This window comes from Lepidochelys kempii, chromosome 17 (genome assembly GCF_965140265.1).
Source record: "Lepidochelys kempii isolate rLepKem1 chromosome 17, rLepKem1.hap2, whole genome shotgun sequence".
NCBI classification, from domain to species: domain Eukaryota; kingdom Metazoa; phylum Chordata; order Testudines; family Cheloniidae; genus Lepidochelys; species Lepidochelys kempii.
Genome location: NC_133272.1, coordinates 141,932 through 156,070, shown reverse-complemented (window position 1 = coordinate 156,070; position 14,139 = coordinate 141,932). Strand labels below are relative to the sequence as shown.

Genomic DNA, 14,139 nt, shown 5'->3' with positions numbered 1-14,139 from the left:
AGTGACCTCCCATCTGGTATGCTGCCCTTCAACTTCATTCCTCTCATGGAGATAGAAGTGGGGCTGCTTTCCCTGGAGCATGTTCTTTTCCAATCTGCTGCCTCTTTTTTCCTGCCTGAAGGGGAACCCTATCCAATCTGGGCTGCTTCTTACCCAGTGGACCTACCTTCTCCCAACTTGCTTGGCATGGGGGAGAAAGGGCATGCAGAGGCAACTCCATTTAGGATGTAATTTTTCCTCAGCCCAGCCCAACTGCAGAATCAGCTGAGCTCCCAACAAATGGAGCTGAGGGGACAATTTCCCCCAGCAAAAGCAAACAGCCATGGGACACAGCTGGTTAACATTACTGAACCACGTTTTAGTTTAAAAATCTGAAATACAGTTTGGAATTTTTCTCAGAACACTGTGGCAGCAAAGAGGGTATGGTTGAGCCTGCCTGCTGCTGTGACAGCAGGAAAAAAAAAAATGAGGGAAATTCCAGAGGCAGGGCAGTACCCCCCAGCCAGTGACTGACAGATCTGGTTCTGGCTCCAAGCTGCATGCAGCTGAAGAACCCCATTGTAACAGATCTGGCACAAACAATGAGCTAACATACAGCCTGTGTTACATACACTAATGGCTCCAGTTCTTTAGAAATGGGGACTAAGTTTCAAAAGTGATCAGCAATTTTGGGTATTCAACCACAGACACCTTAAAGGGGCCTGATTTCAAAAGGGTCTCAAGTTGGGCACCCAAAATCTAGTAACTTGTGAAAATCCATCATACTATAGAAACAAGCCCTTCAAAAGCTCAGTGAGTCCATCTGAATTTCCTTTACCAAATACTTACTAGTGTTTAAATGTAAGCCATCCTGCATGTATTTTTTTCATTCCCACTATTGCCCTCCCCCCTCCTTTGAAGTGTTCAAATTTTCCTGCTACTTGTAATGTATGAAAGTCTACTCTAGCTAATCCAAGTATAAAAGAGGAACTCACAGTAATATTTGGCATTTTTTAATTTAGGTTTGTTTTATTTAAGTTTAATGTTAATTCCATGCTGTGTTTCAGTAAGAACAATACAGATTCTGTATCTGTGGCTCCAGTCAGATATCCAGTAGTACAAATTAGCTTCAAGTTACACATACTGAACAAAAGAGGTTGAGCGAGCGAAGGGGAATAGGGATGGGGAAGGGAAAAAAAATATTGAACACGCATGCAGGCTTTTCAATGCCACCTTCAATGCTAACCTGCTTTGAGGAAAAGTAAAAAGTAGGCAAGAATGAGCAGCCACGGATTGTTGAACTGTTACCAGCACCATATTTTTCAGCAACATTTCAGCAGTTTGGAAACTTTTTTTTAAACAGTAAAATCACTACAATAAACGTTCCAATGCAACCTGAAACTTCAAGCTAAACACCCAATTAAGTTTAAACACTGGTATAAAATTCAGTTTAAACAATTATAAAAAAGGAAAAATGCCACCACATGCGCCCTACAGTGCGATAACAAATCTCTCCCCTAAAAGTCTAATGGCTTTCAGATGTAATATTCACTTCTAACAATAATCGTCACATCTGGCAGAAGACAATACAGTAATGCTGAAAAAACCTTTATGCAGTCCTGTTAGTGTCTTAAAGAACCTAAAAGCTGGCACCAGTAAAATCCACAGAAATTCACTCTTGCCTTTAAGAACTTTTAAACTGTGTAAAAAAAAAAAAAAGAAAAAAAAAAGAAACCCAATAGGGCAGGAACCTAAATTCTGAGACCCAATGTAAAAGTCAGATTTGGTGGTTCTCAGAGTGACACTGAGGGATTTGTTGGGGAGGGTGGGTGTGGTCAGAGATGGGTTCTCTTGTTGGCCTTGGTGTCTCACTGGTTTTCATCTTCCACATCCTGCAGCGCTTCTTTATTCTGTTCTTCACCTACAAAAATGTGTAAAAAAAAGTAGTCAGCTGCTTCATCATTTCCATATAGGAGCCCTACAAAGTTGCCAACATCTTGACATTGATTGTTTTCATGCAGTTTAATCATATATAGAACATACTTATAAAACCAGTTTTAATGTAAAGTCCTTCCAAGGAAAAAGTTCTGCACTCCAAACCTGCCACATTTTACAAAACACTGAATTATGCCACAGGCTATTAGTACATGTTCCCAGCTAAAAGGACAGAGTCACCCAAGAACCAATAAAGTGACAATGAAAAGATGCACGTATGAAACTAGATGCTCTCTAAAAAGGGACAACTAAGACAAAATTATGGCGTAACTGTCACACAATCCTAGTGACAACTACAACCAAACAGATCAAACTGTACTTCCCTAATAACCTCACTTTTACTATTAAAATGAAGAACGCTGACTTAAATAAAGAAATGGTGTTTAACACACTGGTATTTAGAAAATGAAACACCTACCACTCATTTTGCTTAGGCCTGATCTGCATTTGGAAATTTAGTTGGCATAGCTCTTGTTTAGGTGTGTGGAAAAAAATCCACCATCCCCAATCAACATAGCTACATTGGCAAAAGCCCAAGTGTAGATGCAGTTCTACTGGCAAAAAAAAGTCCTTTTGCTGGTATAGTTTATTTTGTTCAGGGAACTAGTAAAAGCTATTCTGCCAAAAGAACTTGTCTGTAATGGCTGCATCTCCACTGGGAGAGTTTATGAGGACAGCTACTTCAGGCAAGCCCCTTCTAGTGTAGAGAAGGCCACCTCAGTCTCAGTGCTAGTCAATTTTGCAAAAGAACTCCACTGAAGTTGCACAGTATATTAGTTTCACCAAACAAAATTGGTATGAATATATTTTCCAACTTTGCAACTCCAATGCAGGAAAACAAGCCCAAAATCGTGGACTTGAGGTTAAAGATCACATTTTAGGCATTTTCCCTCTCTTGCTTCTTTTTTATGCCAATTAGTTTGGAGCTATACACCTGGTCCGTAACATGCAGTGAAAAACCAGTTTTCATTTGAACTGTTGCCTATGAATGAGGTCTAAACTAGTTGTCCCCTCCCACTCCCCCAACTAGAAGCATGCATGCCATCTGTCTATGCCTTTTCCTGAAATCCAATGGAACTACATAAAGTGAACAATTCTAAACATATGTAAGCAAATGCTGCAACATGTGAAAGGGTCAAATCAATTGATGAAGTAACTAAGGTAGATCTTTTTCTACACAACTACTCTTAACCACAATGAAACAGTTCTGCCTCCAGGGACAACATATAAACAGGATTATCCATTCACAGTTTGCTGTAAAATCCAATCAAAGCACTCAAATGACATCTGGCTTCCAATCAAAATGCCCGCGACGGGCATCTCCAGATACAGGATTAGCACTAGGTATGGGATTATCACAATGTAAGGGAGGTTTTGGAAGATGTAGCTTAAAAGACCTACATGTACAAGAAAACACCACACAAAATTATATGACAGATCCACTCAATTTAAAGAGAAAAACAGTAGAAGACCTAACCCAGGAAGATGGTTAATATGTACAGAAGATCTGAACATGCTCTAACAGGCATACTTAAGCAAATACTATAAAACAGACCAAAGTGAAGTACTTTTCATGCCCAAGTATTCTTAATATCTATCCAGTCCAGTTATAAAAATGCCCAAGTCAGTTTGGGTCAGTTACATTTGATGCAGGGTAGGGGAGACAGGTCATGAATGGGTAGAAGAGTGCTTAGCCTTGGAATGGAGTCAGATACAAGCAATTTATCAGCTGCAGGATAGTGGTATGCAAAGCATCATTAGTGACAAGAGGAAAACTGAAGTTGAAGAACTTCACTGAGCCATGATGAGGACTTACAAAGTAGAGTTTTTGGGAAATGAACAGTTGGACTTTCCTTTAGGAATCTACATAGCAGGAAAGAAGGGGAAAACAGAAATCATATGAAAGACAACATTACAAGCATGAAAATAAATTAACAGCTTGGATATGACACATGGTTAAAAGATAGGAGATAGACAGCTGTAGAAGCCCAGTGACATCAAATGTTAAGGAACAGTGATAGAGAACCTACAGAATTCAATCAAAAGTGAACAGAAGTAGTTAAAGCCAAACTATAACTACAGTTTTATTGGGTCTTTGATTTATCAAATAAATTAGTAGTTATATAGTAAAATAAAGGCCCACCTTTTCAATTTTTTTAAGACATTTCTCAAATGTACACATAAACAGGTGTATATACATTATGCTTTTCATATACATCAGTGCCTATATTAAATGGGTTCACAATGAATAGGACCCTACCACATTCATGGCCATGAAAAACACATCATGGACCATGAAATCTGGTCTTTTTGTGCTTTTACCCTGTACTATACAGATTTTACAGTGGAGACCAGCATTTCTCAAACTGGGAGTCCTGAACCAAAAGAGTGTTAGTTGCAAGGTGATTTTTAGGGAGTCACTGTATTGCCACCCTTACTTCTGCACTGCCTTCAGAGCTGGGTGGCCAGAGAGCAGCGGCTGTTGGCTGGGTGCCCAGCTCTGAAGGCAACATCCCACCAGCAGCAGTGCAGAAGTAAGGGTGGCAATACCATACCATACCATCCTGACTTCTGCGCTGCTGCTGGCAGCGACTGCCTACAGAGCTGGGCTCGCAGTCAGCAGCTGCTGCTCTCCAGCGGCAGCGCAGAAGTAAGGATAACAGTACTGCAACACCCCACCTCTGCCTATAACCTTGCGAGACCTCCACCCCTCACTCCTTTTTGGGTCAAGACCCCTACAATTACAACACTCTGAAATTTCAGATTTAAATAGCTGAAATAATGAAATGTACTATTTTTAAATTCCTATGACTGTGAAATTAATCAAAGTGAACCATGAACTTAGTAGGGACCTAACGATCAAATATTATCAGTCCAAAAAAACCCTGATTTTACAGAAGTTCTAAATTTAGCATAGTTACTAAAAATTGTATTAATTTTAGAAAAATCAAAGTCAAAGTAAGAGACCTTTATCAGCAACAATTATTCACATTAGACTGGGCTCTAGGGGGAGGAGGAAGGCCGCACAGCTGGGCTCTGAGGGGAGTGCAGGTGTCTGGGGGCACCAGACAGCCCCCTTCAGAACCCCCTCAAGTGGAACTGGGTTGTCATAGGGATTTCTTTAAGTCTACACTCCTGGGGGAATCTTTTTTTATGCTCTGTGTGTTGACATTCTTGTTAACATATTTTGAAATAAATTACCAAAATAATTGAAACTGGAGTGATTATACTGTGTTACTTTGACGAACATATGCAGAATTTTAAAATGTATGCAGAATTTTTAATTTTTTGGCAAAGAATTCCCCCAGGAGTATCCTGTTTGAGAGCATCATTTATGCATCCCAGGATCATATTAGCTCTTTTGGTCACAGTGTCACATTTAGTGGATTATCCACCACAATCCTCATCTTTTTCAGAGTCACCGCTCCCCAGGATAGAGTCCCACATCCTGCAAGTATGTTCTACATTCTTTGTTCTAGAACACACATTTAGCTATGTTAACACACATATTTTGCTTGTGCCCAGCTTACCAAGCAATCCACTGAATCAGTGACCTGTCCTGTTCATTATTTACCACTCCCCCAAATTTTTGGATCTGCAAACTCTCACTGATGATTTGATGTTTGCATGTAGGTTATTGATAAAAGTGTTTAATAGTGCAGGGCCAAGAACCAATATCCACTGGACCTCACTAGAAACATCCCTTTGATGATTCCTCGTTTATAATTATATTTTGAGACCAATCAGCCAGTTTTTAAATCCATTTACTGTATCCAAAATTAATCTGACATTCTAGTTTTTAATTAAAATGTTGTGCAGTACCAAGTCAAACATCTTACACAAACCTAAGTCTATTACATCCATAGCAAGCCTAATCTTCAGGAGGTGATTAACGTAACTAATATTGGTCTCCCATGCGGTTCTGAGTAGCAACCTCACATCCCAATGATATCTGTTGCTCTGCTCATCAAGAATCAAAAAAGTGAAGGTGTATTGACAGATAAGAAGGATGTGGATAAACTGGAGAGAGTCCAGCGAAGGGCAACAAAAATGATTAGGGGACTGGAACACATGAGTTATGAGGAGAGGCTGAGGGAGCTGGGATTGTTTAGTCTGCAGAAGAGAAGAATGAGGGGGGATTTGATAGCTGCTTTCAACTACCTGAAAGGGGGTTCCAAAGAGGATGGCTCTAGACTGTTCTCAATGGTAGCAGATGACAGAACGAGGAGTAATGGTCTCAAGTTGCAGTGGGGGAGGTTTAGATTGGATATTAGGAAAAACTTTTTCACTAAGAGGGTGGTGAAACACTGGAATGCGTTACCTAGGGAGGTGGTAGAATCTCCTTCCTTAGAGGTTTTTAAGGTCAGGCTTGACAAAGCCCTGGCTGGGATGATTTAACTGGGAATTGGTCCTGCTTTGAGCAGGGGGTTGGACTAGATGACCTTCTGGGGTCCCTTCCAACCCTGATATTCTATGATTCTATAAGTAAGGCATGTCTCAAGCAGCATCCAGTGTGGTTACTTGCCGGGGGGGGAGAAGGGGAAGGAGAGAGAAGAGGCAACATACTAGTAACTGTATTGTTAACATATTCTAGCATACTAGCTATCACTACAGTGTTTCTTTTTGAAAAGATCAACAGTCCACTAGTCAAATTCCAATTTTGTAAATATAGTTTGCTGACCTGAAATTTCCCATTTCAGTTAGAATTGTGAATATAATAATTTTTAAATAGCTTACGCACAGACAACTGGCTTTTAGCTATCCTGTTTAATAATAATCTCATTGCTTTCCTGGTGTTTCAGTTGAAAAAGAAAAAAGTCAGCTGGAACATCAGGAAAAGCAAGCTTGACTATGGCATGGAGCCAAGGAAGCAGAAGCCCAATACTTGATTAGGACAAAAAACTGAAGATACTATAATGAATAATTTGCATTGGCAGGGAGAGGAACAAAGTGACCTACTGTAAATAGTCTTTCCTATCTAATTTCTATGTATTCTACTGAACACATTTTAATGAACTTGCATTCAACTAAGCACAGCTTCTTAGAATGAGACACAATGCACTGGTACCGCACAGTACCGAGGCAAACTTCAGTGCATCACTGACACTAAGCCCAGTTGGTTTCATCAAAGGGCAACCACCATACTAAAGGAACAATGATTTTGAGCACCTAATCATCGGGAAGACTGTATTTACCACTAAGTGTAGTATACTATCTGTACAGATCCATAGCTTGAACATGCATGAACTTTCTGCACCAGTTGAAATGCTCTAGAACAATGCTACTCAAAGTGGAGGTCAGTGGACCAGCGACAGTCCGCAAGCCATCGGCTGCCGGTCTGCTTGCACACTGGGGAAAAAAACTGCGGGTCCCCCACCTCAGATAGCTTGAGAAGCACTGCTCTAGAACAGTGGTTTTCAACCTTTTCTCATTTGCTGACTCCTAAAAAATTTCAAATGGAGGTTTAGACCCCTTTGGAAATGTTACGGTTCAAAACCACTGCTCTAGAAACATGTAGGAGCAGCATGTGTGCTCCCTTGTGAAACCTGAAGTTTGCACCTAGGGTTATGGGGGAAGCAGGAATAGAAGGTGGGTAGCCTGGATCTATATTAACAATCTAGCCCAACAAATGAAGGTTACTTAACTGTAACTGGAAGTTCTTTGAGATGTGGGCTCCCTATTTGTATTCCACATGCAGGTATGCATGAACACCACGCACTTGAGACTGGTAAAGCCTTCCAAGTAGCATGCCTTGGTCCACCCCTGTGCCCTGGTTCTCCTTGTGCTCTACACTGAGGGCATAAGGGGAGGCATAAACCAGTCACCTCTGAAGTTCCTTCTCTACCCCACAAATCCAGGTATGATTCAAAGCAGAGGGAAAGGAGAGCGGGTAGTGGAACACAGATAGGGACCACACACCTCAGAGGACCTCTAGTTACAGGTAAGTAACGTTTATTTCCTCATGTCCTGGTTCCTATGTGTATTCCACACATCGGTGACTGGCAAGCAGTACTCAAACAGAAAGGGGTGCAAGGATGCAGGCAGTATAGATGCCTGAAACAATGGAAACCCTAAGGTTGCATCAGCAGAAGAGGCTTGGACCAAAGCATAATGTCTTGTGAAAGAACAGCTTTCACTCCTGGTTGTCCCCTTAAAAATGTCCAGCATAGGAACATCTCAAAGAGATGGTGCTGATCCTGCCTGTGCTCTAGTGAAATGCTCCCAAGTAGGGAGATGCATCAACTGATAGCAAAGGAGAATATAGCCAAATATCCATGTAAGAGTTTGAGCAGTAAGAGTGTTGAGTAGTCAGTGCTTGGTCTGCTACAGCACCAAATAGTCTAGGTGATTTCTTAACAGGTTTTGTTCTTTGCAGGTTGAACACTAGTGCTTGCTCTGACATTGAAAGAATGAAGTCTCCTCTCCAAAAGAATGAGGCTTCAGTAAGAATATTGGTAAGTGAATTGGTTTATGTGCAACTCAGAAATTACCTTCAGAATGAATTTTGGGTGGAGGCCAAGGGGTAAATTCTCTTTATGAAATGTAGTCACTGGGGCAGGTTGACCCCAAGCTCACCTCTCCCTATTTGGCTGACATAATGGCAACCTGGAAGGCAACTTTCATAGACAGATGGAACATCAAGCACAGGGCCAACAGTTAGAAAGATGGCCCAGTAAGTGATGAAAGTAGGAGACTGAAGTAGTAAGTTCCCAGTCACACCCTTTAGAAAGCTGGCTGTTACCATGAGTAAAAAATAGAATAGCCATTACCAGAAGATGAAATGGACTAGTTTGGCTAGGTTGATATCCAATGAGCTAACAGAGAAACCATACGTCTTCAGAGTGAGGAGGTAGTCTAAAATTGCAGAAATACCTGCTGACCCTGATCACTGATTCTGTTGCACCCACATAGAGAAGGGTGATCTTAAGGTGTTGCTGCTTGGATCTTTCCATGGCTGCTTGTTCTACTAGGAATTGGGGGCACGGTGCAAGAACAAGAATATTGCCCCTTTTACAGACACAAAATGTTTTTCAACCCTTTTAGGGGTAGGTGTACATATTGCCAGTGTATGTCTAGCTGGTTCCATAACAGCTTCATTCACCAAGAGCTACCCTGTTGGGTTCTGCGGACTGCAGGATATCCAAGAGCTTCTGCTGCGTATCTTGGACTTCTAATAGAACGTGAAGTTCTACCGCCACCCTCTGCAAGAGTTCTCAATATTGCCTATAGTAATCTGGTACCAGCTCATCATCTTCCTCCTCCATGTACTCTTATGGAGTTGAGTGCCGTTGTCTAGGAGGAGAGGGATTATGTGACTATCTAGTACAGCACATGTATCTAAGGAGTGTGCATAAGGATCCTCTGGACACCAACAGGGCCAGTAAGAAGGATCAAAGCTAGTTCAGGGTGCCCCCCAAGGCACTGGGTTCCAGCAATCTCCTGGAGGGTAACCCTACTTGGGCAGAGGACAGGTCCAAGAAATACCTGTTGGGGGGGGTGGGGGGGGGGGAGGATGGTTTATCTTGGACATCCATTTCAGCCAATGGGAAGGCTGGATCCTGCTTTAATCAGTGGTACCGTCAAAGCTGGTGAGAGGAAGCCCCAGCTCACAGATGGATTAGGAAAGTAATTCCTTCTCCTTGAGGTTGTATCCTCTTCTGGGGTTTCCCTGAGAAGGACTGGGCACAAAAGCAGAAGAGATTGTGGGTCCAGGAGTGCAAAGATACCCTCTGGGATAGTATATGCCTCAGCCAGTCCAGGTGTACAAGGATCCCAGTTGTTGGATCTGTTAGATCCCATGCCATGTCAGACTTACTGGTCAGTGGTCTTTACAGGTTCAGTCCAGTACCAAGGTGAAAGAGAGAGTACCTCATTTGGAGCTCTTGGTTGTTACAGTTGTCAGTCCTTCAGCTTGTCAGAGGTCATGGCCAGCACTGGTGTTTGTTACCAAGGTTAGTATCATTGGTGCTTTACTCCTGCACATTTTCCCTTTGTGGTCGGGAGGCTTAAAAAGACTTAAGTCCTTAGGACCTGTGTGCAAAGGCTCATCCAACTTGGAAGAAGTTAGAGAGGTATCCTTCTCCTTCAAGCAGGCTTTAAGGGGGAATCTGATTTTATGCCTGTAAAAGCACTCCCTAGTTTCATGAGACGCCCAAGAGAGTCTGTAAATCGATATGATCCGGTCTCTGCTCCAGAGCTCATGCTTGGAGGGTGTGCTGCTTGAGGACAGCAGCTGAGGTAAACAGATTGGATCTAACTGTCTCATGGCTTTCTCCCTGAGAAACTTCTTCACTAGGAGCTCTCGTCCCTCTCTGCTCTGGGATGGGAAGGAGTGACAGATACTGCGCTTGACTGAGATATGAGCAAGCTGAAGGCACTGAAGGTAGTAGTCAGTCACTTAAAAAGAGCAAGGGCAGGGGCCAGTTTCTGAATCTCAGAATTTTGTGCACAGTGCTACTCCCAAAAATGGGCACAGAGGTTCCTCAGGTTGGGGACAAATTCTGCTACAATAAGTATATAAAATATTATAAAAAAAACACAAACTATATACAAGTATATTTACAGGAATGAAGACAATGAGAGGATAGTTCCAGACACAGAATTCCAACTCAGTTCCTCCTTGCCACCGCATGCCCTGAAGAGGGAGCCAGTCCACACCTCCTCTTATATCCTCTGTGCAGAGCATGAGAAAAACCAGAGCACAGGGATGGACCAACAGATGCTACTTGCAAGATTTTCCAGTCTCATGCACATGTAGGCAAGTAACCCTTTTTCCTCAGAGTACTATCAATAGAACAACCTCACAAAGTTCAATATCAGAAGCAAGTTCCCCACATACCAGGAGACAATTTCAAAGTGGCATCGAACCCTGCTAGAACAGATGCAAAACCTGCAGACATATCTCTACTGTTACAATGATCAGTACTGCCCCACAAGACACCTTTCAAGATTACATGCTTATCACAACTTATGGTATACCTCATCCAGTGCACCAAATGCCCCAACAACTATGTGGGTGAAATCAGACAATCACTATGCTCTTCAATGAACTCACACAGAAAAATGATAAAAGGCAAAAACCACTATCACTGGTGGGTGGACACTTTTCAAAGCAATTACTCCATACCTAATCTTTCAATACTTCTCCTCAGGGGAAACCTGCAGAACACTTTCAAAACACAAGCCTGGGAACTTGAATTCATAGCTCTGCTAGACACAAGAAAACGTGGATTTAACAAGGACACTGGTCTTATGGCTCATTACAATAATTTAACAGACCACACCATCTGCTATCCCTTAATTATCCACTTCAAACCCTTTATGGGTAACAATCTAACTCCCGATTACCCACTTCATTTCAAGTGACCAACTCCAAAACCTTGCACCTTCTGTTTATCAATCTGTCCCAACCTGTATTTATTAGCTCAGGCATACTGCTTCCTTCCCTTGTCCTGAAAAAGAGAGCTTTGTGGCTCGAAAGCTTGTACCTTCCAACAAGCACTACAAACAGTTAAAAATAAGAATCTGGCTAGGATACCAAGATAAACCTCTTTAATCCTTGTAAAAAGAAAAACTGGTTATTTAATGACCTCCAATTGATCAATGCTTTATGCCCAAACAATGCTGGTGAGGCACTCAAAAAAAAAAAAATTAAGGGAATACCACCATCAGATGAATCACTACCACCACTGCTAAGGCTGTTGATTAATCGCAATTTCATGATTAACTCAAAAAAGAATTAATCGTGATTAACTGCAGGTTTTAATTGCACGGTTAAGTAACAGATTACCAACTGAAATGTAATACATATTTTTGCATGTTTCCTACATTTTCAAATATATTGATTTCCATTACAGCACAGAATAAAAAAGGTACAGTGCTCACTTTATTTTTATCACAAATATTTGCACTGTACAGATAACAGGAACAGTATTTTTCAATTCACTTCATACCAATCTCTATCATGAAAGTGCAACTTACTAATAGCTTTGTTTAAAAAAAACACTCAAAACCAAAACAATGTAAAACTTTAGAGAGCCGACAAGTGCACTCAGTCCTACTTCTTGTTCAGCTAAATCAGTAAGAAAAATAACTTTGCATTTACGGGAGATATGCTGTCCTCTTATTTACAATGTCACCTGAAAAGTGAGAACAGGTGCATGGTACTTTTGTAGCCAGCACTGCAAGGAATTTACATGCCAGATACGCCCCATCATGCTTCGGCCGGGCTGGGGCTGCACTGGCCAGGCAGCACTGCTCTGGCTGGGCGGTGCGGCTGGGGCCCCTCTGGCTGGTGCAAGGCTGCTGGGACCGGCCAGCCCGGAAGTTAATGGTTAAGGCAGGTTAACCAGTAGACTAATGCTTACTGGTTAACATTTTACATCCCTAATTGCAAGGTATTTACATGCCAGCTATGCTAAACATTCATGCTTCGGCCACCATTCCAGAGGACATGCTTCCACGGTGACGACGCTCATTAAAAAATGCGTTAATTAAATTTCTGACTGAACTCCTTGGGGGAGAACTGTATGTCTCCTCTGTTTTACCCGCATTCTGCCATATATTTCATGTTATAGCAGTCTCTGATGATGACCCAGCACGTTGTTCATTTCAAGAACACTTTCACGGCAGATTTGACAAATCGCAAAGATTTGTCAAATGTGAGATTTCTAAAAAGACAGCTACAGTACTTGATGCAAGGTTTAAGAATCTAAAGTGCCTTCCAAAATCCGAGAGGGACGAGGTGTAGAACATGCTTTCAGAAGTCTTAAAAAAGCAACACTCCAATGCAGAAACTACAGAACCCAAACCACCAAAAAAGAAAATCAAACTTCTGCTGGTCGTATCTGACTCAGATAATGAAAATGAACAATCAGACTGCACTGCTTTGGACTGTTATCAAGCAGAATTAGTCAACAGCATAGATGCACGTCCTCTGGAATGATGGTTGAAGCATGAAGGGACATGAATCTTTAGCACTGCAATGCTCAACCTGGGAGTTGGGACCCCCTCAGGAGTTCATGATGTTGTTACGGGGGGCAGGGGGGTGGTTGTGTTCGCAAGCTGTCAGCCTCCACCCCAAACCCCGCTTTGCCTCCAGCACTTATAATGGTGTTAAATATATTTTTAAAAGTGTTTTTAATTAGGGTTCTCAAGCGATTAAAAATTAATTGGGATTAATCGCACGGTTAAACAATAATAGAATACCATTTTATTTCGTAGCATCATAGAAGATTAGGGTTGGAAGAGACTTCAGGAAGTCATCCAGTCCAACCCCCCTGCTCAAAGCAGGGCCAACCCCAACTAAATCATCCCAGCCAGGGCTTTGTCAAGCCAGACCTTAAAAACCTCTAAGGATGAAGATTCCACCACCTCTCTAGGTGACCCATTCCAGTGCTTCACCACCCTCCTAGTGAACTAGTGTTTCTTAATATCCAACCTAGACCTCCCACACTGCAACTTGAGACAATTGCTCCTTGTTCTGTCATCTGCCACCACTGAGGACAGCCTAGCTCCATCCTCTTTGGAACCCCCACCCCGTTCAGGTAGTTGAAAAGGCTATCAAATTCCCCCACCCTATCACTACTCTCCAGCTTTCCTACCTCTCCCCACAGCTTAGTGTCCACCGCAAACTTGCTGGGGGGTGCAATCCATTCCACCATCCAGAACATTAATGAAGATGCTCAACAAAACCAGTCCCAGGACTAACCCCTAGGGCACGCCACTTGATACCAGCTGCCAACTAGACATCAAGCCATTCATCACTACTCATTGAGCCCACAGATCTAGCCTGTTTAAATGTTTTTGGATGCTTTCTACATTTTCAAACAAACACAATACAAAGTGTACAATGCTCACTTAACTATTTTTGATTACAAATATTTGCACTGTAAAACAAATAGTATTTTTCAATTCTCCTAATACAAGTACTGTAATCTCTATCATGAAAGTTGAACTTACAACTGTAGAATTATGTACCCAAAAAAACTGCATTCAAAAATAAAACAAATGTAAAACTTTACAGCCTACAAGTCCAATAAGTTATACTTCTTGTTCAGCCAATCGCTCAGACAAACGAGTTTGTTTACATTTGCAGAAGATAATGCTGCCTTCTTCTTGTTTACAATGTCACCTGAAAGTGAGAACAGGTGGTGTTCACATGGC

At 41.9% G+C, this 14,139-nt stretch overlaps 1 protein-coding gene and 1 long non-coding RNA gene across 2 annotated transcripts in view; one reads left to right on the top strand and one right to left on the bottom strand.

Annotated features, from left to right (window-relative positions):
- Window positions 1-976: 976 nt before the first annotated feature.
- YWHAE (tyrosine 3-monooxygenase/tryptophan 5-monooxygenase activation protein epsilon) overlaps window positions 977-14,139 on the bottom strand; it is a 56,632-nt gene continuing 43,469 nt past the window's right edge. Inside the window, exon 6 of the mRNA XM_073315961.1 lies at window positions 977-1,900. Coding sequence (XP_073172062.1) covers window positions 1,848-1,900 — 53 coding nt within the window. The 3' untranslated portion in view covers window positions 977-1,847. The remainder of the gene's footprint in view (window positions 1,901-14,139) is intronic.
- On the top strand, window positions 7,431-8,624 carry LOC140899816 (uncharacterized). Its single transcript, XR_012155477.1, has 2 exons — window positions 7,431-7,915; window positions 8,351-8,624. It is a non-coding gene; the product is annotated as an uncharacterized lncRNA (long non-coding RNA).